General features: G+C 49.6%; 1 protein-coding gene across 1 annotated transcript in view; it reads right to left on the bottom strand.

The window, feature by feature from the left end:
* Positions 1 to 9,330: 9,330 nt before the first annotated feature.
* Positions 9,331 to 27,194, bottom strand: part of LOC146187471 (uncharacterized) — a 97,549-nt gene continuing 79,685 nt past the window's right edge. Inside the window, exon 2 of the mRNA XM_084605778.1 lies at positions 9,331 to 11,449. Coding sequence (XP_084461904.1) covers positions 11,059 to 11,449 — 391 coding nt within the window. The 3' untranslated portion in view covers positions 9,331 to 11,058. The remainder of the gene's footprint in view (positions 11,450 to 27,194) is intronic.

Below are 27,194 nucleotides of genomic sequence, written 5' to 3' on the forward strand. Positions count from 1 at the left end.
TTCAGCAGTGACAGCATGTGCAAGGGGATCGCGCTGTGTAATAGTGGACATGTGTTCGATATCACAGCCGTCTGGGACTACATCGCCTTTATATGCATCAAGTGTCTGCTGAAGACGAGCGTCAACAAGGTTGCGTACGAAGTGGGGCTCATTTTGAGTTCCCCGCTTTCATTACATCACAATGCCAATTTGTTTATTCCTTGACCTATGAACCAATGTTCTTCACTTAATGATACACGTTGGCTTCGTTTACATGCAATATATCGCTACAGTAAACTAGGCAGCATCGTCGAAACTGCGAGCGGTTTCGTGCCGGTGCGACCGCAGGAAACGCCAGCGAGCTTGCAAACCAGCATTCTGAGCATATAGAGCTCCTGTAACAAGAGTTCAGATTTTTCATTCTTGCGCTATTCGGTCGTCAAAGATACCGAGCGGGTAGAAACTTTGGGGAAGGGAGATATCAGCGGAGGAATTATCTGAAAAGCTGCATCACAGGTTAGCCAAAGGCATATTAGATTTAAACTTTATATCCTATTTTATTAATTTAATATCTTCATTTCATTCACATTGCCCTCGCGCCCAACTGCAGAATTACAGGGCGCTTTATAACCAGTTCTAGAGCCCTTAGTCTGAATAGCCAGTGCAGCGACATGCTATGTTTTCGCAATCTTGCCAGACAACAGGAACACTGGCTCTGGGCTTCAAAGTAATTGCATGGCAAGATTCAAAACGCATATTGGCAAATGTCTGTTCAATAACACGAGACAGTGGCTCAGGCTACTGGGGATCGAGTTATTGGGACCGAAGTCGACTGCGCCGTCCGCGCTTAGGTGGAGGCAAAACGCAAAATGCAGCCGTGTGCTGTGGGATGTCAATGCACGCTTAAGATCTTCTGACTAAGTGTTTCACTGATCTAATGCATATTGTATCTTCCCAAAAAGCGGAGGCGACCAAGTTTAAACAAGAAGTGTTCACAGAAGGTGCATTGAGATGCAGAAAACACTGAAAACATAATATCATTCAGCCCGGCCACATGATCAATTTAATGCCATTTCTATCGAATGACATTCGTTCAAAATGATATTTGTTGGCTGCTACACGAGAAAATATAATGACATTTGATGAAAACAACATTAGGTACTGAATGAGTTTGCTCATTCGAATGCGATCAACGAAGAAGTATGTTATCTCTACACCAGATACTTGGTGAGAAAATACACCAAACATTACCGGTCCATGGGACTGCAGTGATCTCTGAGAAGTGAACTTCATCAGTGACAGTGAACCTTTACGTCTTTCGACACACTGGCTTAAAGCGTTTCGCACTTGAAACAAGGTTTTTCTGAGTTTTCACGTGTGCAGGAGACGACTAGTTTTCATTTTTGAACCCCGTGAAACACGGTAACTCGAACCACCTTTGCAGGCTGAAGTGCTCGAAACTATTTTGCTCCAGAAGGAGCGCAGCGGGGTTTGCGGAGCCTCTTCCAATTGCACACCCCTGTGAGAGCCGGGCGCCAGGCCGGGGGACGCTTGTACCCAATTTTACCGGTCCAGCCTTGTCCTGTCTTCTTCTTTCCTATGTCTCGTCCTTTGGCTGGTTAAGTATGAACCCTTACCAACGTGCCTAGTCCTTGTTGAATTTCATTACAAAAGTGCCACCTGCATTAGTACTACTGTGCTCCTATAATTTTGCAGCTAGCCATCTATGTGAAATATACCACATAGCATCGTAAAAAAAGATACTGGCACCCATGGCTGACAGCCAACCCTTAGCCACCGCACTCAGCGCGGGCGGAACAGGTCGCTCCTGCTGACGCGGTCCGTCGGCGCCGAGTCGCCGACAAAGCAGATTTCTTTCGCCACCTTCACAAAAGCATGCACTGTTGATCTTAAATAATACGCGCCTAATGTGATGAAGGAATCTAAAAAATATCTTTACTGAGGATCGCTGTTATGTAACGAGATTTTGGAAGGAGTGATAACAGCAATAAAAGCAAATTTCTGCTCACGTTAGCAGCTGCCGCGAGTGTGATGCAGCTCATCCGATTTCGTTCGCTAGCTCTGCTGCTAAAACGTCGCCGAAGTTACACCTTCCGTTTACAGTAAGACAATTTGTGAGACAATTGAGAGGATACTAAGGCAGCTTTATGAATATGAAATTTACTATGCAGCTGCCGCGAGTGTGATGCAGCTCATCCGATTTCGTTCGCTAGCTCTGCTGCTAAAACGTCGCCGAAGTTACACCTTCCGTTTACAGTAAGACAATTTGTGAGACAATTGAGAGGATACTAAGGCAGCTTTATGAATATGAAATTTACTATTTCCAAAGCGCTTCCAGCTACGGCTTTGATGCGAAACCGTTTAGGCGTTTAGGCCTAGCGACGACTAGGGCCCAGCACACCCAGCACATGGCTAGAGCGCCGTCGTCGGCCGCTTTCGCGGGCAGCGTCGTTGCGGTAAGGTCGCGGTATCTGATATGGCAAGCGTTACAAATTTGCCGTATGCTTTTTGATGAGGAAAAGCTCGGGCATTTTTCGACGGGCCTTAATACGCCGAGCGAACGATCTGGCGAAAATACGTACGGGAGTCAGCGTAGGGCGATACTTGAAGGTTCTACAAAAGCGCAGTCGTACAGTACATCAAATATTGTCTATTTTACGTGTTGCTCTTGACACTTGTTTTAGTGCGCGTATGTTGTTGAAACACGTACGCGTTTCGCAGTCGAGCGCAGACGTGCGAACCTTCTGTGACGTTTCGTAAACAAACGCCGCCGACACTGCTGGTAACTTCGTAATTGGCAGTCCTAATCAACAGGTTGTTTACAAGGGATGCAAAACATGAATGTCAATTGAAAGGCTGCTTTCGTTTACAGCGCAGTGATTTTCGCAACCTATTGAAGGCGCACCAACATTTGCATATCAGTCGCAGTTACTATAATTTGGAAATGACATTAGCTTTGGTCGTGTAGCAGCGCGTCGAAAAAATATCTCGAACAAATATCATTCCGTCGGTTTGCTTGCTTTCTGCGTTGAACGCCGCGATTCACGGCAGCCGTCGTTCTCGTTCAGTATAACTGGAAACTTATACAAACGTGTTCTTGGCAAGGTTTTATGTGCGTTGGAAAAACCACGTGTTCCTGGCAAGGTTTTGTGTGTGTTGGAAAAACCAACTGCGCAGCAATTCTTCCCGGACATTGCTAAATGTTGACAGCGGCGTTATATTCGTTAAACCGCGATCAAAGGCGCAAACATGATGCGCGCGCCGAGCCCGCCTATGCTTTCCGGGTTTGGCGACAGGTGGCGTTCTCGGCATCTTGTGCATCGCGTATAGCCCATCTCTCGCAGCTGGTATGACGTCACAGCATTTCGGATCATTAAAGGTCAAACGTGCCTACCGACCGTGGCTACGCGAAGGCCTGACAATGGAAGTAGTATTTCTTTCGCAATAACTTTAGCGCGCAATACGGTTTGATGCGCACAACATGGACTTCGTCGTGCTCCCGGCGCCTTGTAGTCGGGTTGACCTTGTAGTCGAGCAGTGCGAAGCTTTGAAGGACTCTGTATGGTCTGAAGTAAAATACCGCAAGAGCTTTTCACTCATTCCGCGGCAGCGTATCGGCGTCGAAACCTACACTTGGTCTCCCGGCCTGTACTCTGCGTCCCGTTGCCGCAAGTTGTATCGTCGGCATCACTGCATTGCTAGTTTTATTGCGATAGCAATACTGCGCCAGATTTCAAGCCGTCGCTTATCACCGGCGGATGCCAGGCTTGACCTTGAACAGCTGAGGCGAGGAACAGCATAAGCCGAGCTCCGCCAGATGGCGGCACCGTCGGCGCGCCGCGCTAAAGCCCGGCGCGGTGCTTCGGCGCCGCTGCCGCGCCGAACAGATGGTTCGCTGTTGCTTCGGCCTCGCCGTGACTTCTTCGCGGTCAGTCACGCTACGCCGGTTTCGCTACGCAAGACGAAATATATCCCCTTTATACTTCCGCGCTGGGCGCCGTCAGCGGCTGTGTTTGCAGCATGGGCAGAAAGATCGCCAACCCGCGGGCCGTCTTCATCCCGTTCGCAGCCTCAACCGTTCACGGGTAAAGTGATCTCGGAGCTTCTTCCACAACTTATAGCGTTCTTCAACTACAGATAAAAGCTACAGACAAAAAAGATCAAAAGTTACAGTATAACGGGGTGTGTAGTAAGTGGGAAACTCGATTAGTCTGGCAAGCATAGAAATAAAACCGAACACAGCAGTAGTGAACAGCTCATCTGTCAAGAAACCGCTGCTCTGCCTTATCTATTCACATAGGCGCTATTAGCCCTGCTGGACTCTCAAGTAGAGTCGCTTCCTGTCGTACACACTAGTGTTAGCAAAGGAACGAAAAAAAAAACAAAGATGTGAAAGAAAAAGACTCGACACACAAATAAAATACGAAAAAGGACAATGGCTATATTAACAGTTAACCATTCGATTACAAATACACTTCTTCGATTCGCACACGCACTTCGCTCACAATTTTCAAGCGTCCATTCTCTGTGCTGAAGCACCGCTCACTGCTTCGCGCATTTCTTCACGCTCCCACTCTCATTGTCGACGCACCGCACACTGCTGCTTGGTATCCCGTGGTCGCACTCTCTCGCGCCAAAACATGGACGCTGTATTCGATGTGCACTATAGGCCCATTCCAAACGAAAACAGCACAACCAAAACAAGGTAAACACGGACGGACGCCATGGCGTCCGCCAACGCGGCGCCGAATCGTCGGAGGCCCGCTCCAGGTGGCAGTTGTCAGTTTACATCGCACTCACGGGACGCTCACGTGTGGTTCAAGGTTCACACAGCCGCCACCCAGGCGGGAATTCCCGGTGCAATAAGTCAGCCGCTGGCTTCGATAAACCTCTCCACCAAGCTGTCCGAAGCAAATTCAATTCACGTCGCTTATGCGGCCGTCCCCACCTTCCTCTGATCGATGCATTGTGGGTCGACGCGGTCGGCGGCGCCGATGCTCGAATGGAACAGGAGCCATCTCTACACCGGGCCCGTCGGGGCGCGCTGGTCGCCGCCGGTTACGTTGGGCGCTGGAGGTCGCGAAACTATCGACACATTGCTTTCGCCAGCGTAACGCACCGTGTGCGAGCGCAGAGAGAGCGTGTGCGAGAGGTGTCGACAAGTTGCGACAAGAAAACGACAACGTGCACAAGAGACAGTGGAAGAACGTGAAGATCGTCGTTCTAAGCGCCGTGCACAAGATGAAGCTCGGCAACCACGTTCTAGCTCTCCGAGAGCTTCCACCTCATCGGCTACTGATGAACACATGACTGCGCACGAACGTCGCAATGCCACCAAGCGAAGACAGCACGCTGAAGAATCGCCGGAAGAACAGTAGTAACCATTGTGTGTCATGAGTTACTCTATAACCAAACTATCGAACCACACAACCTACGCCACAAGCGAACACACAAGCGTAGCCAGAGCTAAGCGACTGCCAATTTGTTTTACGCGGAGCCGGGCAAGCCGTCGGGCTTTCTCTGCACGGTGAGGGTAGGCGGCGACGTCCAGATTCTCCTCGTCCATTACTGTGCGGCAACATTCCATCGAGCATCATCGTGGAGTCCCTGCCACATACAAGCTTGAACGGGGTCATTATGGTTGTCTCCTGGACGGCCGTTTTATACGTGATCACGTACGGCATGATGGCGTTGCAGGTATTGTGCTCGGCATTGACGTACATTGCGATCATGTCTGCTATTGCTTTTGTGAGGCGAGCCGTAAGTCCGTTGGTTTGGGATTTGTAGACAGTTGTCCTCCGGTGACTGCATTGGCTGTATTGCAAGATGGCCTGCGTGAGCTCCGTCGTTCCGTGATGAGCACTTCAGGAGCGCCGTGTCGCAGCGGGCAATTCGTTCGACGAAATATTTAGCAAGCTCTGCTGCAGCACCATTGGGCAGGGCTTTCGGTTCAGCATAACGGATCAGGTAATCGATTGCCACGATGATCCAATTGCTCCCCTCTAATGAAGTGGGAAGGGGCCGAGGAGGTCTATCCCAATTTGTTGAAAAGGCTTAATCGAGGGCGATATTGGGTTCAGTAGACCAGCTGGTCTGACACTCACGTCAGGTTTTCGTATAATGAGCAACGTCTGCAGAAAACCGCGGCTACTAATATTTCTCTTGTATCCTGCGCAACGTCTGTGCAAACCCGAGATGCCCCGATGTCGGCTCATCGTGCAGCGCCTGCAGAATCTCCTGTGTGAGGTTTTGGGGCACAACAATGAACTGCATGGTTCTATTGGCTGCGAAGTTGTTCATGACGACTTCATTGTTTAATATGAATGAAGATAACTGACGCCAGAACACAGCAGGAAGAGAAGCGAGCTTTCCTTTGAGTGAATCAGCTAGGATTTTCAACTCATAGCCCGAGCGCTGCTACTGTGCAAAACGGCAGACTCCTACTTAAGAATATGTCCGAAATAAAGCGTTTTTGTCGTCTTCTTTCGGTGGCGCGTCAGCGGGGCTCGTGAGAAGCATTCTTCATCGGAATGGTGGCGGCCAGACTTGTAGAGGAATGTGTTGCCGAATTCTTGAAGTCGCAGGCTCCATGGCGCAAGGCGGCCGGGGGGACTTTTTATGTTGGTGAGCCAGCACAGAACACGATGTTGTGTTGTGTTGTGGTTTATGGCACATAGGCAGCTAAGGCCATCATGCGTCCATCTCGGGGTTCACATATCTGTTTTGTGAAAGGAAGAAATCGATTATTTTAATACACTAGAGTAGGTTTAGGATGTTGGCATCTTAAGAAAAATCAACGAGAGAAGACATTTTAACCAGTAAAATTTCTCCCAAGAGCATGATGGTCGCTGACAACCTTGAATGGTCGTCCGTTTACAAATAGGGGAGAAATTTTGATGTAGCTCAAATGATGGCAAGGCATTCTTGCTCCGTCGTCGACTACTTGACTTCAGCTTCCGGCTAGGAATGGCTAGCGCACGCGATAACGTTTTCATGTCCGTCAATTTTCTGAACAAGAACAGCGCCTAGGCCAACGCTGCTTGCGTCGATATGTACTTTTCTCCGCATTTTTGTCGAAGTACCCAAGTACAAGAAGGGACTGTAAGCGGCGCTTAATTTCCTTGAAAGCTTCATATTGCGGCTCTTCTCATTTAAAATGTACGTCATCCATTTTTGCTGCCTCAACGTTTCGGAAATGCGTGAACAATTCCTTACAAATCGCCGATAGTAAGTGCATAGCCCGAATCTGCGTAGAGCTTTCTTGTAGTAATCGACGCAGAAGCGAAGGGTGACATCTTTCCTTTTTACCAATGACTGGCACCGCACAGGAACTCTTTGATGGCGGTATGAAGTCGTCCCGAAGCATTTGTACTACTTGATCGCGGATGGCCTGGTGTTTTCGTGAGGATACAAGGCTTTGGCGCAGATATGTGGCGTGTTCATCCGTGACGGAGTGGTGCTTCGTCACAGAAGTTTGTCCCACTTTCGAAGCTGATGAAAAGCATTCGCTGTAATTTTGAAGCATAGCTCGTATATCTGCTCTTGCCTGCTTCGGGGTAGTGCTGGTTTAATATCGAACCTGGGATGGTGGCCGTGGTCAATTTGGTCAATTCGGAGGTTCGTCGGGGAGTGCGATGACATCACTGATGTCGGCTAATTCTTTGAGCAAAGCGACCGTTTCTTCCCTTGTTGAAACGCCGGTATTCTTTGGTGCCGATAATCTTCTTGGTTACCAGCACCTGAGCTTGTCCTTACCGGAAATGGGTGATACCTCTTGCGATGCCAAGTCCTCTATGAAGTAACAATTGGGTGTTTTTTTCGTCGACCCCTTCAGCGATTTCGACCATTTGTACCCAAGGGACGATGACACTTGATAGGGGCGTTACGGTCAATTATTCGTCGAGGACGTTGAGAGTGACGTGATGTGTCGAAGTTCTCATAGCAGGTATGGCTTTGTCCGTCGAGAGCTTCCGTTTTTAAATGAAGGTTGATGATCACCAGTTGTTCATTCAGAAAATCCGTACCCAAAATTTTGTCACGCGAGCATTGCTCTAGGACGACGAAGCTGTAGGGCGTACCTCCATTTACTCTAACCGTTGCGGTGCATCGCGGTGACGGCGGTGACGGAGGTTACCACCAGCGGTACGGATTAGCGGGCCATTCCAAGTGGTCATCACTTTCTTGAGCTGGGTGGTGAAAGCTTCACTGATGACAGGATAGTCGGCACCGGTATCCACTAAGGCGGGACATGCGATTGTCAACAGCTACTTCGAGGCCACTTGTCCATGTCTTCGTATTGCATATTGGCTACGGTGTTCGATGTCGGCTTCATCGTTTGCTGAGGTCACGGCCGGAGCACACCGTTGTCACTTAGCTGGACGCGATGTCAACATGGAGTCTGGTCATGTTCTCTTCAACGTTGTCGTCGCTTGAAGCGGCGATTGAATGGCTGCGTGGTCACACTCTTCGTCGGCGGCGGCAGAGGATATGCGTGTTTTCGCCGTGAAGCAATCTCCCCTCCAAAGGTTGCTCTATTTTGTCCTGCGCAGGCTAGGGACCCGTCCTTGCACCTAGCATCGTCTCGGCCACGTAGAGCGCGACCGGAACGGCGATGGGGAGCGTGACAGACAACTTGGCGACGCGTGCTGTCTTCTTCTCAAGAAGTCAGCGATTTCCTGTGCTCGCTTGCCAGGATGTGGTCATGGGGCATCGATGGCGAAAGCACTCAGACCGATATGCCTGCACGGAATGTGATGAAAGATGTGTCCTGCCTCACCACAATGGAAGCAGAGTGGTCGGTTGTTAAAAGTCTTCCAGATATCACATTTCCTGCAGCTTGAGGGTCGTTCGTAGGCTTGGCGGGCGCGGGCAAAGAGCCAGCTTTCGGAAACAGGACAGTAGCGGCGAGCACTGGGAATGTCGCATCGGGGCGCAGGATGGCGTAATGCAGCACAGTGATTCATTTCTGTTGGTTCTTGCGTTGAGATGTCGGAGCCGTCACCTGAGGAACGCCCAGTAGTTGCTGGGCTTCCTCACAGATGACGTCCATGAGTGACAAAACCTGCGGCTGCGCTTTTGACGGCAAAAGTCGGCGTGCTTCTTCACGAACGACTTGACGGATCATCTGATGATTATCTCTTCTTGGTGTGCTGTCGTAGTGGCTTGTACAAATCTTTTTCAGAGGCCGCTTGTAGAGTAGCGCCCTTGCTTCTAAGGTATTTGAAATATTCACTGCTTCCTGGGAGAATTCCACCACAGTCTTTGGCCGCTGGCGAAGAATACCTGCAAAAAGCTGACCTTTCACATCGCGCATTAACAAGTTCACCTTGGTCTCTTCTCTCATGCTGAGATCGGCGCGGCGGAAGAGGCGCTTCATCTTCTCAACGCTAGCTAAGAAATGTTCATTTCGAGGCTGAATTTTCGATTGGACGAGTGCCTGGGCTCTTTTCGGAGGGAACTTGCAAAGGCCCTCACAAACTCCGCTTTTGAATGTCTCTCAATCTATCGAAGATGTGTCATGATTTTCCAACCACCTTCGGGCAGGGAGTTGAAGAGCAAATAGATTTGCCAGAGTTTCGCAGCGTCGTTGCAGCTATTGAATTCTGCCACACAGTCGAAAAGATCCATCCAGTCTTCCGCATTTCATTGGACAGTCCTTAGAAGATGGAGGGCTTGTGCTGTCTACTAGGCCATTGCCAAAGTTGACGCCTTGCGAGGTCGAAGGGTCCGGCAGAACACTGCTCGGATTGAAGCCTTTGAAGCCAGCGGCTAGCTTGGTGACCTGCAAGCTGGTCCCCAGGGCGACAGGAAAGATGACGAAGTCTTCACTTGAAGTGGTAGGCCGGATATCAAAGGGCAACAGTTTCACCATATGTCACGTAGTGGTGACAATACGGTCGACAATAAATGAGGAGACTTGATGTTCACAGGATTCAACTCTTTGTCGGGCTGACTTGCTACCGCAAAAGAACTGAATCATTTGACGGCGACGAAAGCAAAAATGGTGCTCAGCAGTCGTCGATCTATTAACTCAGTCATACCCACAAACGCAACCTAGAGCATTTCAGAAACATAAGTGAGTGGCCGAATTCTTGGAGATACATCTGGGCGTAACTTGCGCGACAAAGAAACTGAGAAAGCCGCATCTGGCGACAACGAGAATGATCAAAGAGCATGGATTGATACGTGTGCCAGAATCAGAGTGATAAGGCCGCATGCCTACGGCTGTCGAAAAAAAAAGAACAAATAAAGATTTGAATGGTTTACGGCAAAATCGTGCGTGCACTGAATTCCTTGCCACTCTGTGGTACGTTTATCAAAATTGCAAGTTTTAAAGAATCCTACGGGTGTGCACTTGGAAGACTATCAGGAATTTTCGCTAGGTTCTTTTGCTGAAAAATCGAGGTTCGACATCTCAGCCTGCAAAAGAAAGTAAATGGTTAGTAATCGAGTGCTTTGAAGAGGGTGCGGCAGAACCGCTAGATGATGTGATGACTGAGGCCTGGATATAGGCGATACTTTTAGATGTAGCAAGTAGCAAACGGTGCACGTGTGAACTTTCTCTTGAGTACTGCCAAGCCTGAATTTCGCCCTTAAAGTCTGCACCAGTTGCCAAAGATATGGAAACCGAATTCAATCATGCAGAATAAGGGGGACATCATACCACAGTTTGAGACCTGTTTGTAAGAACTTTATAGCGCATGAGCCCGGATATTACTGGTATAGAACCTGTCATGCGAATAAAGGCCCACTAAGATAACATAGATAACCAATACCTATCCACAGAGGCAATGCATGTACCAGGCGGTACCTGGCCCCGACATTCTCAACAAACGTTTTTTTTATAAGAAATATTTATCACAAAGAGTTTGCATGCACACTTTGTTCATCAACCGCACCACTAAGCATGCGCGTACGTTGGCCAGGGTCGCATGAAAAGAGCGATTTCTCCTTTTCTCTTGCTCCAGGGCCACAAAGCTTCATGAAGTAGTAACGCTTAAACTACCAAATAATGCTGCAGGTTGGATTGACTGCTCGGCAGGTTTCACTTCGAGCGACTCACCGCAGCGCCATCATCACCATGAATTCGAGTGTCGAATTTTCACAAGTGGCAGCGGTGAAGACAGCATCCCACGAAGAGTTGAAGAGCCTCGTCGTCAGGTGAACCCCATGGCCGATGTCGGAGCCTACGTTCTCCGCAAGGCACGAGGCGTAGAATGCACGCAGTTTCAGCTCAGAGGGTGTGGGAGGCGGCGGCTGCGCCACCGCCACAGTTGTGACGGGATCCGAGTCCTGCTTGGACTCGGTGGCTTCCTGGTCATCCAGTGGGGAAAGCATGAGTTCGCTGAACGCTGCTTTTGACGCTCGGACAACTCCGTCAGTGACCGCGTCCTGTGAGCCATTCCAAGAGCCGCACACATACTCGTAGAAGTCGTCGCACGGGTGCACCCTGCAGGATTCAAAAAGTACCAAGCACACTCCAATTCTTAAATAAACTATGCCAAAGTGCGACTCATGTATGAGTGGTCAATGGCCGAAATCGATATGCGTACTTATTTTTGAGGTTGGTAACTGCCGCGACTGCTGTGCCTTCGCGCTACATTTACTTTCCTCTGATGCAACTTATTGAGGTCACCGCTCGACAACGTCCTTCTCCTGTTTCCTCACAAAACCAAGATAGTTTCATAATGATCATGCGGCGTGGTTCTGTAAGCGAACAGAAAACTCTACCCTGTGATGCAGTCACCTGGAGCTTTTATTTCTCTGGTTTTTAAGCACTTGCTTATAACATCGACCGTTTTACTGTTCGAACTGCACATTCTGCCGAACCGTTTCACTGAAGATGATGTGGCGCAGAAAGCGTGTGCTCGACCCCGTTTACCAACAAACTCCTCAAATTCTTTTGCACAAAACTGTGGCCCGTTATCAGTGACTACCTTGGTCGGCAAGCCATGACTTGCGAACAAGGAGGGGGCTATTTAAATTGTGCTTTGCTAGTTCGTTGACGTAATGATTCTAATTTAATAGGAATCTAGAACTAAAAAAGGTCTTTTTCCTTTTTAAGCAAGGTCTAGATGTACCCTATCCCAACTGCTTAAACCTCACTTCCAAGTTGAAAGCGGCGTTAATTGCACCACAGATTTTGGGATTTGGTAAATTTCTCACTCTTTCAATGTTCTTTCAAGGTAATTGCCTACCTGTGGCCCCCAAACAATTGACTTCGCAAATGTTTTCATCTTTGTACTGCCGATCTTTGTGGTACAAAGACTACTGATGTTCCACACAAAACAACTGCAATCACCTAAATGCTCATATTGCCTAACAAAGAAAGGCTGGAAAGGTGTGTCCACAGCACGCGGCCATCAATACCTCACCATTTCCCGAGCAGCACTTAACTCAATGTTTCCCAGTTTAACGCTCGATATATTTCGGAGTTAGAGTTTACTAACAGGCAAGAAATAAATATTTTTTTTTTCCTTGTCACCGGCTTGAAGCAGTGGAAGGCGTGATAAGCCATTTGCGTTAGCTATCTTTGTTCCTGCTCTGTTCAAAATGCGAAAGTTGTAGTTGTCAAGAAAATTTCCGCATTGATGCACCAGAGCTGCAGGTAATTCACTGATGTGGTTCTCTACCTCCAAAATGACGGTAAGCGACTGGTCACCAATGATCGCGTTGAACCTACGCCCATATAGATATTTATGACATTTCGTTGCTGCAAAAACAACTGCAAGATATTCTTTTTCAAGCTGAGCGTAGCTAAGCCGAGCAGGAGCCATTGATAGAGATACGAACACAATCAGTCACTCTACGCCGGCAACCACGTGTGACAGAACTGAAACGAAAAGTGTAAGCAGAAGAATCATATGTCCGCTCTATTTCCTTCTTTACATCATACAGTTACAAAAACTTGTATTCAAAATCAAATTTCTGCACCGTCTGAAACATGCGTCACACTGGCTCCACCATCTCCACGTGCTGCTTTTCCATAACAGTTGGGGGAGGGGTTCAAGCAAATTTGCTATGTCAGTCAAAAGTTTGGCGTAGTAGTTTACTAGGCCCAAAACTGCCTTCAGATGAGTCATGTTACTAGGTTTTGACCAACTAAATGGACTGGGCTGGTTATATTCCGTGAACAATTCTCGGGATATAGCCAGATCTTATACATAGCATTCATTGATTACGAAAAAGCATTTGACTCAGTAGAAACCCTGCCGGTCATGCAGGTATTGCGAAATCAAGGAGTTCACGAGCCGCATGTGAAAGTATTGGGAGATATCTATGATGGCTGCACAGCATTCATAGTTCTGTATAAGGGAAGTGACAAAATGCCTATAAAGAAAGTAAAAAAAAAAAGACAAGAACTCTAGTACTATTCACAGCTTAGCTTTCTTACAGGAAGTATTCAGACTTTGGAATGGGAACAGTTAGGGATAAGGGTTGATGAAGAATACCTCAGTAATCTGCGATGCGTGGATGACATTGCCGTGTTAGGTAACTCAGAGGATGAACTGCAAATTATGATTGATGACCCAGACAGGAGACGCAGAAACGTGCGCTTAAAAATTAATATTGTTACGGACGAGGAAGGAGGAAAAAGTGGACAGTGTCGCGGCCAGGAGCGCTTACGCTAGGCCCGCCAACGTTTTCATTAAACGTCATGTCACTTTAATCGAACATCATCTCTCAGTTCTCTTTCTCTTGTGTTCACCAGCTTGTCGCCACGTAAAACGTGGTCGGAGATGCGGGGTACTGCATCATCACCCCCTCATCCTGGTCCGGAGCTTTGGCGCCCTGCGACGTCTCGCGCCTTCGGCTGAAGTTGCAGAGGCATCGCATGGCTGGTCCCCAGCCTGCCGAACCCAACAAGACCTTGCCGTTCCTCCACCCCGTCACCGGCCCCGATCACAAGACGCCACGAAGGAGACGTGCATGAGACGCCACCCACACGACCACAAGACACACCGAGATAGCAGATGACAGCGTGACCCTACTGACCCGATTTGCCGACCTGTGACCCCAAAGACCCAAGACGCCACCTCGCATGAACACATGACCCCTGCCCATGCCATGCGGTGCGTGCCAGGGCCTCGGTCATCGGATCTTGGCGACCAGTGGTCCGAAAGCATATTGGACCAAGCTTCATCTGAGAATCATCGCGGAGGCAAGCAGTTTTCTTTCTTCTTCCTTTTCATCTTCAGCCATAGGCACGCCCATAGTCATGTCACGGACTCATCAGTATCGAACAATTTCCTCGTCTACGATCGGGACGATCGCTCAGTGGCCGCGGGTCATGTTACGAACGAGGAAGGAGAAAGAAGCGGGCAGTGGCGCGGGCAGGCGCGCTAGCGCTAGGCCCGCCAACATTTTCAATCAAGGTCTTCTCAATGCAATCGAACGTCATCTCTCAGTTCTCTTTCTCCAGTGTTCACCTGCGTGCCGCCACGTAACAATATGCAGGAGACAAAGGTAATGTTCAACAGCCTTGAGAAGGAACAGCAGTTCACAATAGGTAGCGAGGCACTGGCAGTAGTAGACGACTGTCTACTTGGGCAATTAGTAACCGAAGATCCAGACAATGAAAGGGTAATAACCACGAGAATAATATTGGGATGGAGCGCATTTGACAAGTACTCGGATTATGAAAATCAGCTTCCCGGTATTGCAGTCCCATGTGCATGTCCACCATAGCAATTCTTGTGCCTGCTTATCCATCTCAAGCTGCAGGTAAGCCTTATACAAACCAAGTTAACATGGTACCTCCAATCAGTGACGCGAATATGTCCCCTGGCAGAAGCAGAAAAGAGTGGTCAGGTTCAATACCATTATTTAGAGTCACTCTGTAAACCACACATATCCTAAACTGCTTTCTTTAGGCCAATCCCTAGCATGGTAGCCCATGTATTGTGACTAACTCTGTACACCACACCAGCCTTCTCAAGTTGGCCAAATTAATTCTCCAAGTGTTCGCGCAATGCAAATGGTAGTGGTGTCGACTTGGAGCACATAATTTTGCATTTCGATACTACAAGTGAATTCCTAGCTCGAACACATCACCGTACATTGTAAAATAATTTTATACACTTAAAGGTGCAACGCTGTTGTCCCCTCCTTTTTCACACCTGTCGTGGACGGATTCCTCGAACCAGGCATTTTTTTTTTTTTGAACAAATGCCGGGGACGACTCGTATTTGTTCGTCGTGTGCGAGCGCTGCGCCCAGTTTTATGACTACGGGCGAACGCCTACCCAACGCAGAGGGAGGCTGCAGGCCGGCGCCTCGAGGATGGCGAAGAGGGAGGCGAACGTACGCCCCGCTGTGCGCGCAGCACCGTGGGGGGCGGTGGCAATGCTAGTAAAGTCCCTCGCTGGTCGCGGTCCACGCCTCGGAGCGGCGGCGGATCTTCCGAACGGCCGCGCGTCTTCCGAGAACTGAGCGGGGCTTGGAGCGCAGACACAGTCATCGCGGGCAGCGGCGAGGAGGACCCGGAGAGGAGGAAGGACAAAGACACGCGACTTGGAGAAAACAAGACGCGGGAGAAGCGACTCGGGGGCCGTGCAGAAAGGCTGTACCCTGAAGACGTCTAGCCTTTACTTAGCTTGGGCATAATGTAAATAAGCGTTGTTTGTACATAGCAAGTTCTCGTGTACGTGGTCCGGTGCAGTCGAGAGGCAAGAAGTAGAAGAAAACAAAAAAACCTGGTTTAGCGTAACTACACCCTTTTGTGCTTTTTATGTAAAAAGGGTGCAAAGAATCCCTTCACACATTTAACACCTAATTGCACCCTCTATGGCTGCAAAGGTGTTAGGGTGTTTGGCTCCACAGGGTGTAAGGATGTTATAGACATGGCAAAACAGTGAAAGAATATTACATTACTGATTATACTGATGAAGAAATGGTGTTAAACCAAAATTATAATCACAACTCACAAAACATAACACTAATACATTATCAAATATTCATTCAAAACAATGCATTTACCTTTAAATATATTTCTAATTTTTGTCAACACCAAGAAGCAAGGGTAAAAATAGTCACAAACCCACAATCATGCTGTATTTGTTTTATATTTGTCAAGTGAAGCAAGTCAGCTTCATTGTGTGGGATATTTTGCAGCCCTTAAAGGCCCACTGTCCACCCTCCGGTCGAAAATATTTTCTTCCCCGGTGACTGTGAGACTTCGCCCCCAGAACGCATGGCCGAAAAATGTGTTTGAAAGGAGTAGCTAATAACACAGTTACAGCCCCCCCAATCACCCGATTCTGTTGTGTTTCTCTCCTTCCGTTCCCTCGCAAAGGTTTTTCACTCTCCTACCAGGTCGTCTAGCCTCCACAAGACAAATTCCCCTGGCTCCTCCGCGTTTGGCGGGTAGTGGGGCGTGGCACTCCGCCTGCGCGAAAAAAAGAGGAAACGAGTGAGGGAGCGCACGCCTCTGGATTAAGTCGGGCCGTGGCGAGGGAAAAGCGCGCAGCGAGAGGTAGACACCCATCCCTCACCCTCAGACAGCGAGATGGACCAATGGACGCCGTTCGCGTGAAGTACGTCATTACTGTGGCTTGACGGGCCAGCGCAGGAAACGGGGAAGCTGGCTTCCCAAAAGAGAGCATGAGAAAGCTTTGATTTGAATTTTTTTTTTTTGCTTTGCGGCGCACGTGTCACTGTAGCATTTTGCACAGACTATCTCCGGTACCTGATCGAAACACTGTGCTTCTTCGCCTAAAAGGTCCATCCCTGGACAGTGGCCCTTTAAATTTCTTTACCAAGCCGAGGAGAGTCTATTCTATAACCGATTGGACTCAGCTTTCGTTTCACGTATATGCCCTGAAAAATGCCTTAACGACTATCAGAAAAAGCTAGAAACTGCTTTCACGATACTATCTGCATAACTTCTAACAAAGTAGTAGAAGTCTTGTTACCAATGCTTTGCGTTTCAAAGAGGTGAACTATCAGAGTAGCCTCTAGGTACCAGCACTCTATCCTTTAAGTACAAACAGATGGTAACCACCACAAAAAAGTAGAGTTGCAACAAGCATAGATTAGTACCTTTTACTAGATGTCTTCCAGTGTCATGCTTTCTGACAATCTGATTAAGTGGTAATGCTTTATTTCGATAGGATGCATACGGGAAGCATTAATTGTTCCTGACAAAACTATCGCTCCAGAAAGAATTACTGCCCTAGGTATAGGCATCAGCTCAGCGCTGCTTGCTATATGTAATGCATAAACTGCCTCACAGTGTTAAGAAACGAACGCTGGCACTGTAATAAGTCACTTTTCAGAAATTTATTGCACAAGAATGACTATCTTACCAACGTCACCAGAGGTTTTCTTTAGCAGCGATGTTTCCGAGAAAGCTATGTAGCTTTCCTTTGTATGAGGAATTACTCCCTTATGCATTTACTACATCTTTGGGAATTTTCCTAAATATTCGACCGGCCGCATCATCTCGTGTTTTCTATATACTCGGATACATTACTTTTGTGGAGAATATTTTAGCAAAAAGCCTTTGCAGCTTCCTGAACTGCGGTTAGCACAAGTTGTTTCAAAGACAGACTCGCGAGAGCTAGGCGTACCGGCGACGCGGAGACTGCGGAGAACGAAGCCATCTCCGCGTCGTCGTTTAACCTGTAAGCTCGGACCAATAACGGGCGAAGGCTTATATCTTCCCTGCTCAGCGCATTACCGATGGGAGGGCAGCGACGCAACCGTAAGCTATCAAAACAAAACACGAAAACGAGCTGTCGCTCGGGAAGTGCGACGTTTACACACTAGCGATCTCGTGTTTCTGGCTTCGCTCTCGCGAGCCAGGGGTGCCGTTTCTAATGCGATGCCTTCGTGGTATTCGAGCGGAAAGGCGCGCACCGCGCTGTCGACTCTCGACTGAACGTAAATACTCCCGCGGCGCTCTCGCCGGGCCGGCCCAGAGGCCGGAGAACAGTAAGGCTCATCCGGCGCTGTCGGTTCTAAAGTTGATGGAAACATCGCCGCAGCACGCGGCGTTCATGTTGATGAGCGGGGTAGCAATAAATTCTCTTCTTTTCCCGCACTGCTTACGGCCATTGGGGTCCGGACACTACCCTCGTATTTCTTGCTGCCCTGTGTGCCTTTGCACGCGTATGCATTGCTAGCGAAAGTGGCTTTCATGAGTCTTTGTTAATTTGTTTTGCCTCGCCCCTGATTTCGAGAGGGTACCTGTGCGTCATCTCCACAGGGGGAAAGGGCGAACGATTGGTGGGAGGCACGCAGTGCTCGCGAGGGGCCAATCCTGAAGGTGCCGATGTTGTATTGGCTATTTAAAATGTTGTTTTTTCATTCTGGTTGGCTGGAAGAAGCTATTTTCCTCCGAATGGCCACGACATTGGTCCCCAGGATGCTCAAAATGTAAACTTAAGCGGGGTGTTTGGGTGCGAAGGGGACAGACTTACTGCCGACGTACATCCGCTGACTGTGTTTGCGGAGGCAAATTGTGTTTTTGACCCGTGCAATAAAGTGCCCGTAGCGCTCGAAAAGTTGTGCCTACCGTTTCCTGCAAAGTGTCCCCGGATCAACGGACCATCTGAACACCACAACATCCATATACGAAAGTTAACTGGCGTAGTCGAGCAGGATAATCCGGCGGCATTCTACGGAGCAGAGAAGGACATCGGCGCTACGGGGCACGAGCTGAGGAGGACGACAACCTGAACAGAGGTCCTGCAGTCACGGTTCGGACGGCGGCGACATCCTGGTGTGCGACCTCACAGCTACAGCTGATAACCACAACGCCCGACCGTTTGCTGGAAACAAGACACACCTTCGAGAAGGCCTCCGTAGCTCATGGAAGCGAAGAGGTGGAGCTTGAAAGGAGACCACCAGACTCTGGCGGAGCAACGACCAGCAGTATCCTCGGGTGAAGATACCATGACGACAGCTATCGCAACCGTGGCTCCAGCGGGGCAGCACTCCGTCGCTCAAGCGGCCACTAGAGTCGAAGAAGAGAATGAACTGGGGGTTGCGTGGACATTGCTTAACGAAAACACCTAGCGACGCCTGAGCCAGTTCGAGCCGACATGCGGTGCAGGCCATCTGCGGCACTATTCTTCGGGACCGACGCGGGACAATGGCAGTGAAACTCAGGTGGGCCCTTTCCTGTTTGCTCCGAGTGCGGTAATGTCGGTCACCACACGATCCCAGTCTCAGCGCGCAGAGGAATCTGGGAGTGTGGGAACCGATGCTGCTAATCCCCTGAATGTGTCTAACTCGTAAGGGCAGAACACTCCGGAGGGGGAGCAGAGCATGGTAGCCGCGAGCATCGATGATGTTGTCATGCGGCTCAGAGAAAAGAAGCTCGAGATAGAGAGGCTCAAATTGGAGATCCATTTGAAGAAACTCAAAATGGAGGTTGGGACCTTCGAGGGTGGAGGTCGCGACAACAGGACGAGATTGGGAGTTTAGGCGGATGAGCTCAGAGCGGTCCTTGCGCCAATGCCCGAGTGAGACGAACTTGTGCCTGCATGGTTTAAGACAGCCGAAAGCATGCTCTGAAACTGTTCAATCCCTGATGCTGTTTCTGTTCAAATTATACTGCTTTTCCTAAATGAGAGGAGCCGCACGCTGGTAGCCAAGAAGTCCAACAATGGGTACTTACATATAGAGAAATCCGAGAGCTAGTGTTAACTGAGTTGAAACTCAAACCAGGAGAGTACAAGCGCAGACTTTATGCATGTCGTAAGGGTACAAAATATGGGGTCAGTTCATGACCAAAGTGGAAATTTTGTTGGATTAATATCACTGTAGAATAAGCATCACTACATTAAAATGACTTGCGTCAATTGGTGGTCGCGGACCGGGCGAAACAGATTATTTCTGACGAGCTACGCGCATATGTCTTGCAGCCCGAAACCGAAGAGTGGTTTAAGCCTGCAAAGATCGCCCAACTCACTGAGAGGTTTGAGGAAAGCAAGCTTGTACACCGTCAGGCAACAACTGAGGCACCTAAGAAAATCGGTGGCCATCTGCGGGAGGCAGGTAGAAGATCAGCCGACAATGAGCAAAAAAATGAATGCTGACTGGCCCCAAGATGCTTTAGGTGTGGAAGCCTCGGGCATATGCAGCGAACTGTCCGCAAATTAAGCCAAGGAGGGCAGCAGGTCAGGATTCAGGCAGGAATCCCCAGGTTCCTAGACTCTGTTGTGCCAGGCCGGCTGAAGCCCTCGGGCATTTAGGCCGTCCAAGCTTCACCGCGTCACCGGGATATATGGCGCCGCCGTGTCACGGGATGGACTTTTTTCTTCTCCCCCTGCATTTGCGGTTTCGGGAGGAATGTGACCTCGACAAGCGGGAGAGAAGGAACCAGCGTGGCTGCTCCAGTGTGCGCAGGCCTGGATGCGCGGCCGACCATCGGACACTTGTTGCCATCGGCTTCGAGATGGGTCCCGGGACCTGTGGCCCCATTTCTGCGACCTTGGGACCTGCAGCTGCATCTGGACCGCCTGCTGTCTGACAGCGATATGTGACTGTGTGGGCGAGGCCGGACCACAGGAGATGCGAGTGTTTTCGGACAAGTGTGTTGCAAAGCGACTGGGAGATTTCTCGAGAAGCTCTTAACGGAGGCAGGCTGCCGTCCTGCTCTCCGAGTTCTTTGTTCATACTGTATATAGCTGCATAAAGCTCTTTTCCTTTGTTCCTCCTAATTCCGTCTCCTATCGTCAACATGATTGCTGGTCCAACTCCGACACCACGCTACCCGTGATTGACAATAAGTGGCAGCGAGAGAGATAGAAACATGCGGGATCGCACAGAAGTCCAGGTTGACATGGGTGGAGCTTATCTCTGGGAAACATCTGTTCCAAGCTTGCCTTGATTCAGGGGCAGATATAACACTACTGAGAAAAAGCGTTGTCCCCGTTGACGCGAGAGTGCAGGGCTCGGGGAAGGTGCGACTGCGTGGAGCGTTTGGCCACACTGTGCAGGCCGATGTTATGTACGTCCCCCTCAGTTTGGTTACGGAGGATGCTAGCGCGGACCCACAAACATTAATACTTTGTGCCGTTACTGATGATCTGACCCAAGGAGTAGACGCTCTGCTGACCCCCGATGTATTTGAGGGACTGACCAGAGTGGGGGAAGAGGAAGTTGATTTGGCCAATAGAATAATAAGGGCAGAGAGTGAAACCGAGCAGCATGATGTTGTCGAGATGGACGCGCCTGAACTAAATTTCGAACTTGAGGAGGTCGCTGTGCGAGCCCCTGGAGACATTCAAGCGATGCAAACTGAAGTAACTTCTGCGGTGGAAACAGCCGCAGCTGATTGCCGAGGAGCATAGAGCGGACTCATATCTAGCGGACGCTTGGGAGTAAGCGCGCAGCGGCACCCATAGCATGCTGATAGATGAGGGGAAGCTTTTACACCGGGAGGTGGTCGACGGTAGGCCGTGTACGCAGCTGGTCCTCCGGGAAACTCGTCGTAAGGAGGTGCTTATATTGGCGCACTATATGCCATGTGGGGGTGTCACCCGTTAATAATTAGGAGGGATTATTAACGATGCGCCCTTAACAGTACTCCCAGGCACCCTTAGGGTGAGTGGGGGTAGCTGTTCCGGTCGCGAAGGAGATGCCCTAGACGTCCGTGGCAAGCTCAGCCGGAATTCAACTACCTTGTAGTGACAGAAGGGGCTGGCCGTTTGGTGCCAGCTGTTGCCGGTTCTAGCCAGAGTAAGGTTCGGACTCAGAAGTAACAACCAAAACACAATTTATGCACAGCAAGAGACAATACAAAGGAATACACAAGAACACTTGAAATTCACAGACGAGAGGTTCACAGAATACAAACGCTAAGCCTGCAACTACAGAGGTGTTCAATATAACACAGAGGCTTTACAACACAGATGAAATACGAGAGAGTCACATAAACAAACACCAAATTGTTCACCGGGCACTGTTGCAGTCCGACGCCTCGAGAGTCACGATGTAGCCGCCATGCAAGACGAGCGCCGCTCCCTCGCAGGTCCGTGGGCTTGCCAGCAGCGGGCGATCCCCGGGAGTCCAGTTGTCGCATTTGTGAACACGCCACAACCACTGACTGACTGCTGACTGCACAAGCGGCGCGGCCTCTATAAATAGGGCGCGCCGGGTCTTTCTGTTAAGGCGCGATAAGGCTAGCGCGCAAACAGCTTCGCTGGTTAGAGCGCTCCCTTTTCCTCCCGTCGAGCCGCGTGTCTTCATTGGCTAGAACCCGTAGAAATCTCTGGAGAGCTCTGGCATATTCCAGACTGATGAGTCACCTTCATCGCCGGGTGATGAGAAAGAGGGCGACGGCGAGGCGTACTAAGCTACGCGCTCTCTCGTGCGGGGAAAGGTTTTTCTCGAATCTTCTGAAAGTTTCCATGCGGCGACGCGCGGGCCTCGCGCCGCGCCGGCTTAGTAAAAATGTGCGCCGATGTCGTGACAGGGGGGCACGTTTCTCAAAAGAGGACCAAGCAGCGCATACGTAGTGCATTTTTTTGGCCGACGCTTGCCGCTGACGTTAAGACGCAGACGTGCCCCACCTGTGAAACTTTTGCAAACAGGCGTTCCACGAACAGGATGCCTATCACTCCGTTGACGCTTTCGCAAAAACCATTGGAAGTGGTATATATGGACCGCCCCCATTGAACCGGCTTCAGCGCGAGTACTGAAGTACGTTGTTTGTGGAATAGATCTGTGTACGAGATGGCCTGAGGTGATACCACTCCAATCTCTGACCGCCCCAGCGATGTGTCAGGAGCTAGTGGACATATTCTCGCGGCTTGGTATTCCACACCTTATTTTCTGCGATCAAGGGTCTAACTTCACCTCAAGTCTAACTAGAGATCTGATGGAACGCCTTGGGATACAAATGAGGTTCTCAACGGCTGACCACCCTCAGAGTAACGAGATAGTACAACGCTGGAACGGCACATTCAAGGCGATACTCAGACACGTGGTACATAAACACGCGCGTGAATGGGACCGATTTATCCCTGCATGCCCTGGGCGTATTGAGAGGTGCCGCACGAGATAACAGGGGCATCCCCGTTCGAGATGATGTACGGACAAGTTCTGCAATGCCCGCTCACTGTTCTACAAAAACCTTGGACCGGTTTGATGACGCCCCCGGTGGGTTTAATAAGGCGGCAGCTGCTTACGCGGTTCAGATCCGGCAGAGGATGACTGAGGCAACAGAAAGAGCAGACGAGCGGATCAGCCAGTTGCAAATGGCGTACGCGGAAAAGTACTACCTTCGGGTCCGTGCTAAAGAGTTCAACATTGGAGAAGACGTGCTGATTCTATAGACAGGCCAGCAAAGCAAAAGCAACCTGAATGGATAGGCCCGGATAAAGTCAAAGAACGAAAGCGACCGGATAGCTATATCCTCCAGTTTAAGGACGGGTCAGAGCGATGGGTGCACGCAAATCGCATGAGGAAATACTATGTCTGCGCAAACAATGTCGGAGTGATATTTCAGTCTGACACGGAGTTTGGCAGTGTGGAAACGTTCCCAGACACCCGCAGGCATGGGAGCGGCATGCCTGATATATCAGAGGAGGAGGAAAGCCTTAATGAAGACCAAGTGACACAGCTCAGGGAGGTTATAACGCGGCACGCCGTTCCCTTCTCGGATAGGCCAGGACAATGCAAGCTTGGCGAGCACAAGATAAACCTCGTGCCAGGTACGAAACCAGTGAAGGCTTATCCGTATAGAGTGCCCGTCGCACTCGGAGCCGAGGTCGAACGGCTGATAGAAGAATTGATAGAGTGAGGCCTAGTGTACCCATTAGAGAGCAGCTTTGTACACCCGATAGTCTATGTGACGAAAAAGGATGGGACGGTGCACTATGCATCGATTATCGTCAGCTGAATGCGCTGTCAGAGGCAGATAGTTTTCCTATGCTTAACGTAACGGAACTGCGCTTCGCGGTAGTCGGGGCTAAGTATGTCACTATCCTGGATATGGCGCGGGGCTATTGGCAGATCGCCGTAGAGCCGGCTTCTCGTAAGTACACGGCGTTCGCCTCGCGGAAGGGGCTGTTTGGGTGGCGGGTAATCCCATACGGGCTGCGCAACACAGCGGCCACGATTCAGCGCGTCATAAATAAATAAATATGCCTGCGCTTACATAGACGATGTGGCAGTGTACTCGCAGACGTGGGAGTCGCACCTCCTATACTTGAATAAGGTGTTGAGGACAGTTTCAGAGGTCGACCTGACGATTAATCCGGCCAAGTATAAGTTCGCACAGCCCAGCGTGAGGTACCTGGGGCATGTGGTGGGATCCGGGGTTCATTCGGCCGACCCAGAAAGGGGGGACGCAATTCTGAGGATGAAATCGCCAGTGACGAAAAGGGATCAGTGCAGCGCGCTAGGGCTGTTCAACTATAACAGGGACTACGTTCCAGCCTGCTCTGAGTTGGTGCACCCCTTGACAGAGCTCACTAACAGGAGAGTGTCAAACACGATCCTCTGGAACCAGGATGCTTAGCGCGCTTTTAACGCCGTCTAACTGATACGGGAGTATGATGTCGATTGTAGCAGAGGGGTGACGGCCATAGAGGAGAAAAAAAGAAGAGAAGCCAGTAGTAGACTGTGTTGCGGTATTGTATGCGTACGTGACATACGGAAGGACGAGGTCCAAATTTGAGTGGTTGGAGGAGACGTACATAGCATGTCGCCAAGGGTATGATTGAAACGCTCAGTGAGGCCATTAGTCTGAGGATGATAGGCGGAGGTGGTTCTATGAATAATGTTGCTCTTGGTGAGCAAGGCCAGAACGTCAGTGAAGAAAACGCGTCCTCTGTCGCTGAGCAGCTCTCTAGGTGCGCCATGGCGAAGAACAAATCGCAGCAAAATTAAGGAAGCTACTTCTGATGCTGTGGCAGATGGAAGTGCGGCGGTTTCTCCATACCTCGTCAGATAATCAGCGGCTACGATAGCCCAGCGATTGCCTGCCGCAGTGTAGGGAAGCGGCCCGTACAAATCAATGCCGACGCGGTCGAAATGGCGTGGTGGGCTGGGTAACGGCAGCAACTCTCCAGCAGAACGTTGAGGAGATAGCTTGCGACGTTGACAGGTGAGGCATGAGCCAACGTACTTGAGTACGAAGGTGTAGATGCCCCGCCAGTAGTAACGCAGCCGGAGACGAGTGTGGCTTGAAGACGCCCGCGTGGAAATAGTCACAGAGTTGTGAACGTAGCTGCCGGGAATAACTAGCAACCACTTGCGGCCATCTGCGCAGTAGTTGCGGCGGTAGAGAAGGTTATCACGAATGGCGAAGTGGCAACCATGGCGGCGGAGAGCACGCGATGGAGAAGCAGCTGTAGGATTGGAGATAAAATCGGGGATAGAATTTATCCAAGGAACTTGCCGCTGCGCTGACGGCATGTCATTGATGTGAAGCGATGTCGGGGAATCGTCGGAAAAGGAAAGGCTCGCGGCCTCAGCTGTAAGGGGGCAGCGGGAAAGTGCATCGGCGTCATGATGCTTGCGGCCGGAGCGGTAAACAACGCGGACATCATATTCTTGAAGGCGAAGAGCCCATCTTGCCAGTCTGCCGGACGGGTCTTTTAGTGAGGAAAGCCAGCAAAGCGCATGGTGGTCCTACTACGTCAAAAGGGCGACCATAAAGGTAAGGGCGGAATTTAGTAAGAGCCTAAATAATCGCTAAGCACTCTTTTTCAGTGACAGAGTAATTGGATTCAGCCTTCGTGAGTGTACGGCTAGCATAGGCGACCACGTATTCAGTATAACCTCATTTGCGCTGAGCGAGCACAGCGCCGAGACCAATACCACTGGCGTCTGTGTGGACCTCAGTAGGCGCTGTGGGGTCGAAGTGACGTTGGACAGGCGGTGCCTTGAGGATAAAAGTACAGATTAGAATAGCTCAAGTCAGTACAGCAAGCAATCGCAGTTCATACATATAAATAACATTATATGTATGAACTGCGATTGCTTGCTGTACTGACTTGAGTTATTCTAATCTGTACTTTTATGCCCTGTCCTACAAATGGAGGATGAAGAGAAGTCACTGACGTGCGTTGTGTTCACCAACATGCTAGAACATGCTGCTGACTTCCTCGTCGTTGACAGCACCTGTTTCATATTATTGATGGTACCCAAGGACTTACTGCCAATATATGGCTTCTTAACACTAGAGTTCATTGACAGCATTTTCAGCTGGGCAGCTGAGAATAATTTTTAGGAGGCTCTCAATCGAAGTGGATGCCGGCTGCACTACGGTTGATCGATATTTAAATCATAATTTATTTAACTTAACCTGGAAAGTGTATCTTATTTGATGATTCAAATGTTCTTTTGTAACAAGCCGCTTCTTTCTGCTGAATAAATTTTCTCGCGCACTGCGTACCGCATATCATTGTATATCACCCTACCCACACATTTCAAGACTGTATCACCAATTGCAGATATGCAATGCCACATTGACATTTCAAGTGTGTATTAGGCAAGTGTAATAATGTAAACAAACCCATAATTGAAAAGCATGCATGCGAAGCACTAATTTGGAGCACCTGTGCTCGAAAGGGCCCAGGTGTGCATAGCACCCTTTTTACCAAATTGTGTAACACTAGCGCCCCTTTTGACAAAGGGTGCAGAACGCCTGCAGCACCCTTCTCTGTAAAGGGTGCAGATGCAGCACCTTTTTTGGAAAAGGGTGCAGATGGGCATGATGCACCCTTTTGTAGAAAGGGTGCAATGCTGACCTATGTACCCATTAAAAAGGTGCGTTGGTTCCTTCATGCAGCCTTTCTGAAGGGTGTTAGGGGGTTGATTAAAGAATGGCAAAACATCTTTAAGGGTGTAAATTTTTTAGAGTGTAAAGCCGTTTTAATTTGTTATTTGGCTTTCGCTGCTACCATCTGCCTGCCCTCCTGCAAGTTATCAATGTCATGTTGCAGCTGCTGAACAGCATTGTGCAGGTCAATTTTTAGTGCCGTTATCCAATCGCGAGATAAAAGCGTTGGCATGCGGTTTGTTACTTTAAGAGGCAGATCGTAGTTTCGGTTCTGATAAGATACCTTGAGTCTGCTGCTCCTTTCATTTTGATTTAAGTACCATTATATATGACAAGACGTATGTTGTCTTTCGAAATTGAGCAGTTGGAAAAATTTTCATCACTCTTTCGGGCATTATGGCCACAGCGGCTCCCGTGTTTAATTCCATCGGAACCTCCTTGCCATTTGCATT

Source organism: Amblyomma maculatum, chromosome 6 (genome assembly GCF_055883805.1).
Source record: "Amblyomma maculatum isolate TAMU_Amacu chromosome 6, ASM5588380v1, whole genome shotgun sequence".
NCBI lineage: Eukaryota > Metazoa > Arthropoda > Arachnida > Ixodida > Ixodidae > Amblyomma > Amblyomma maculatum.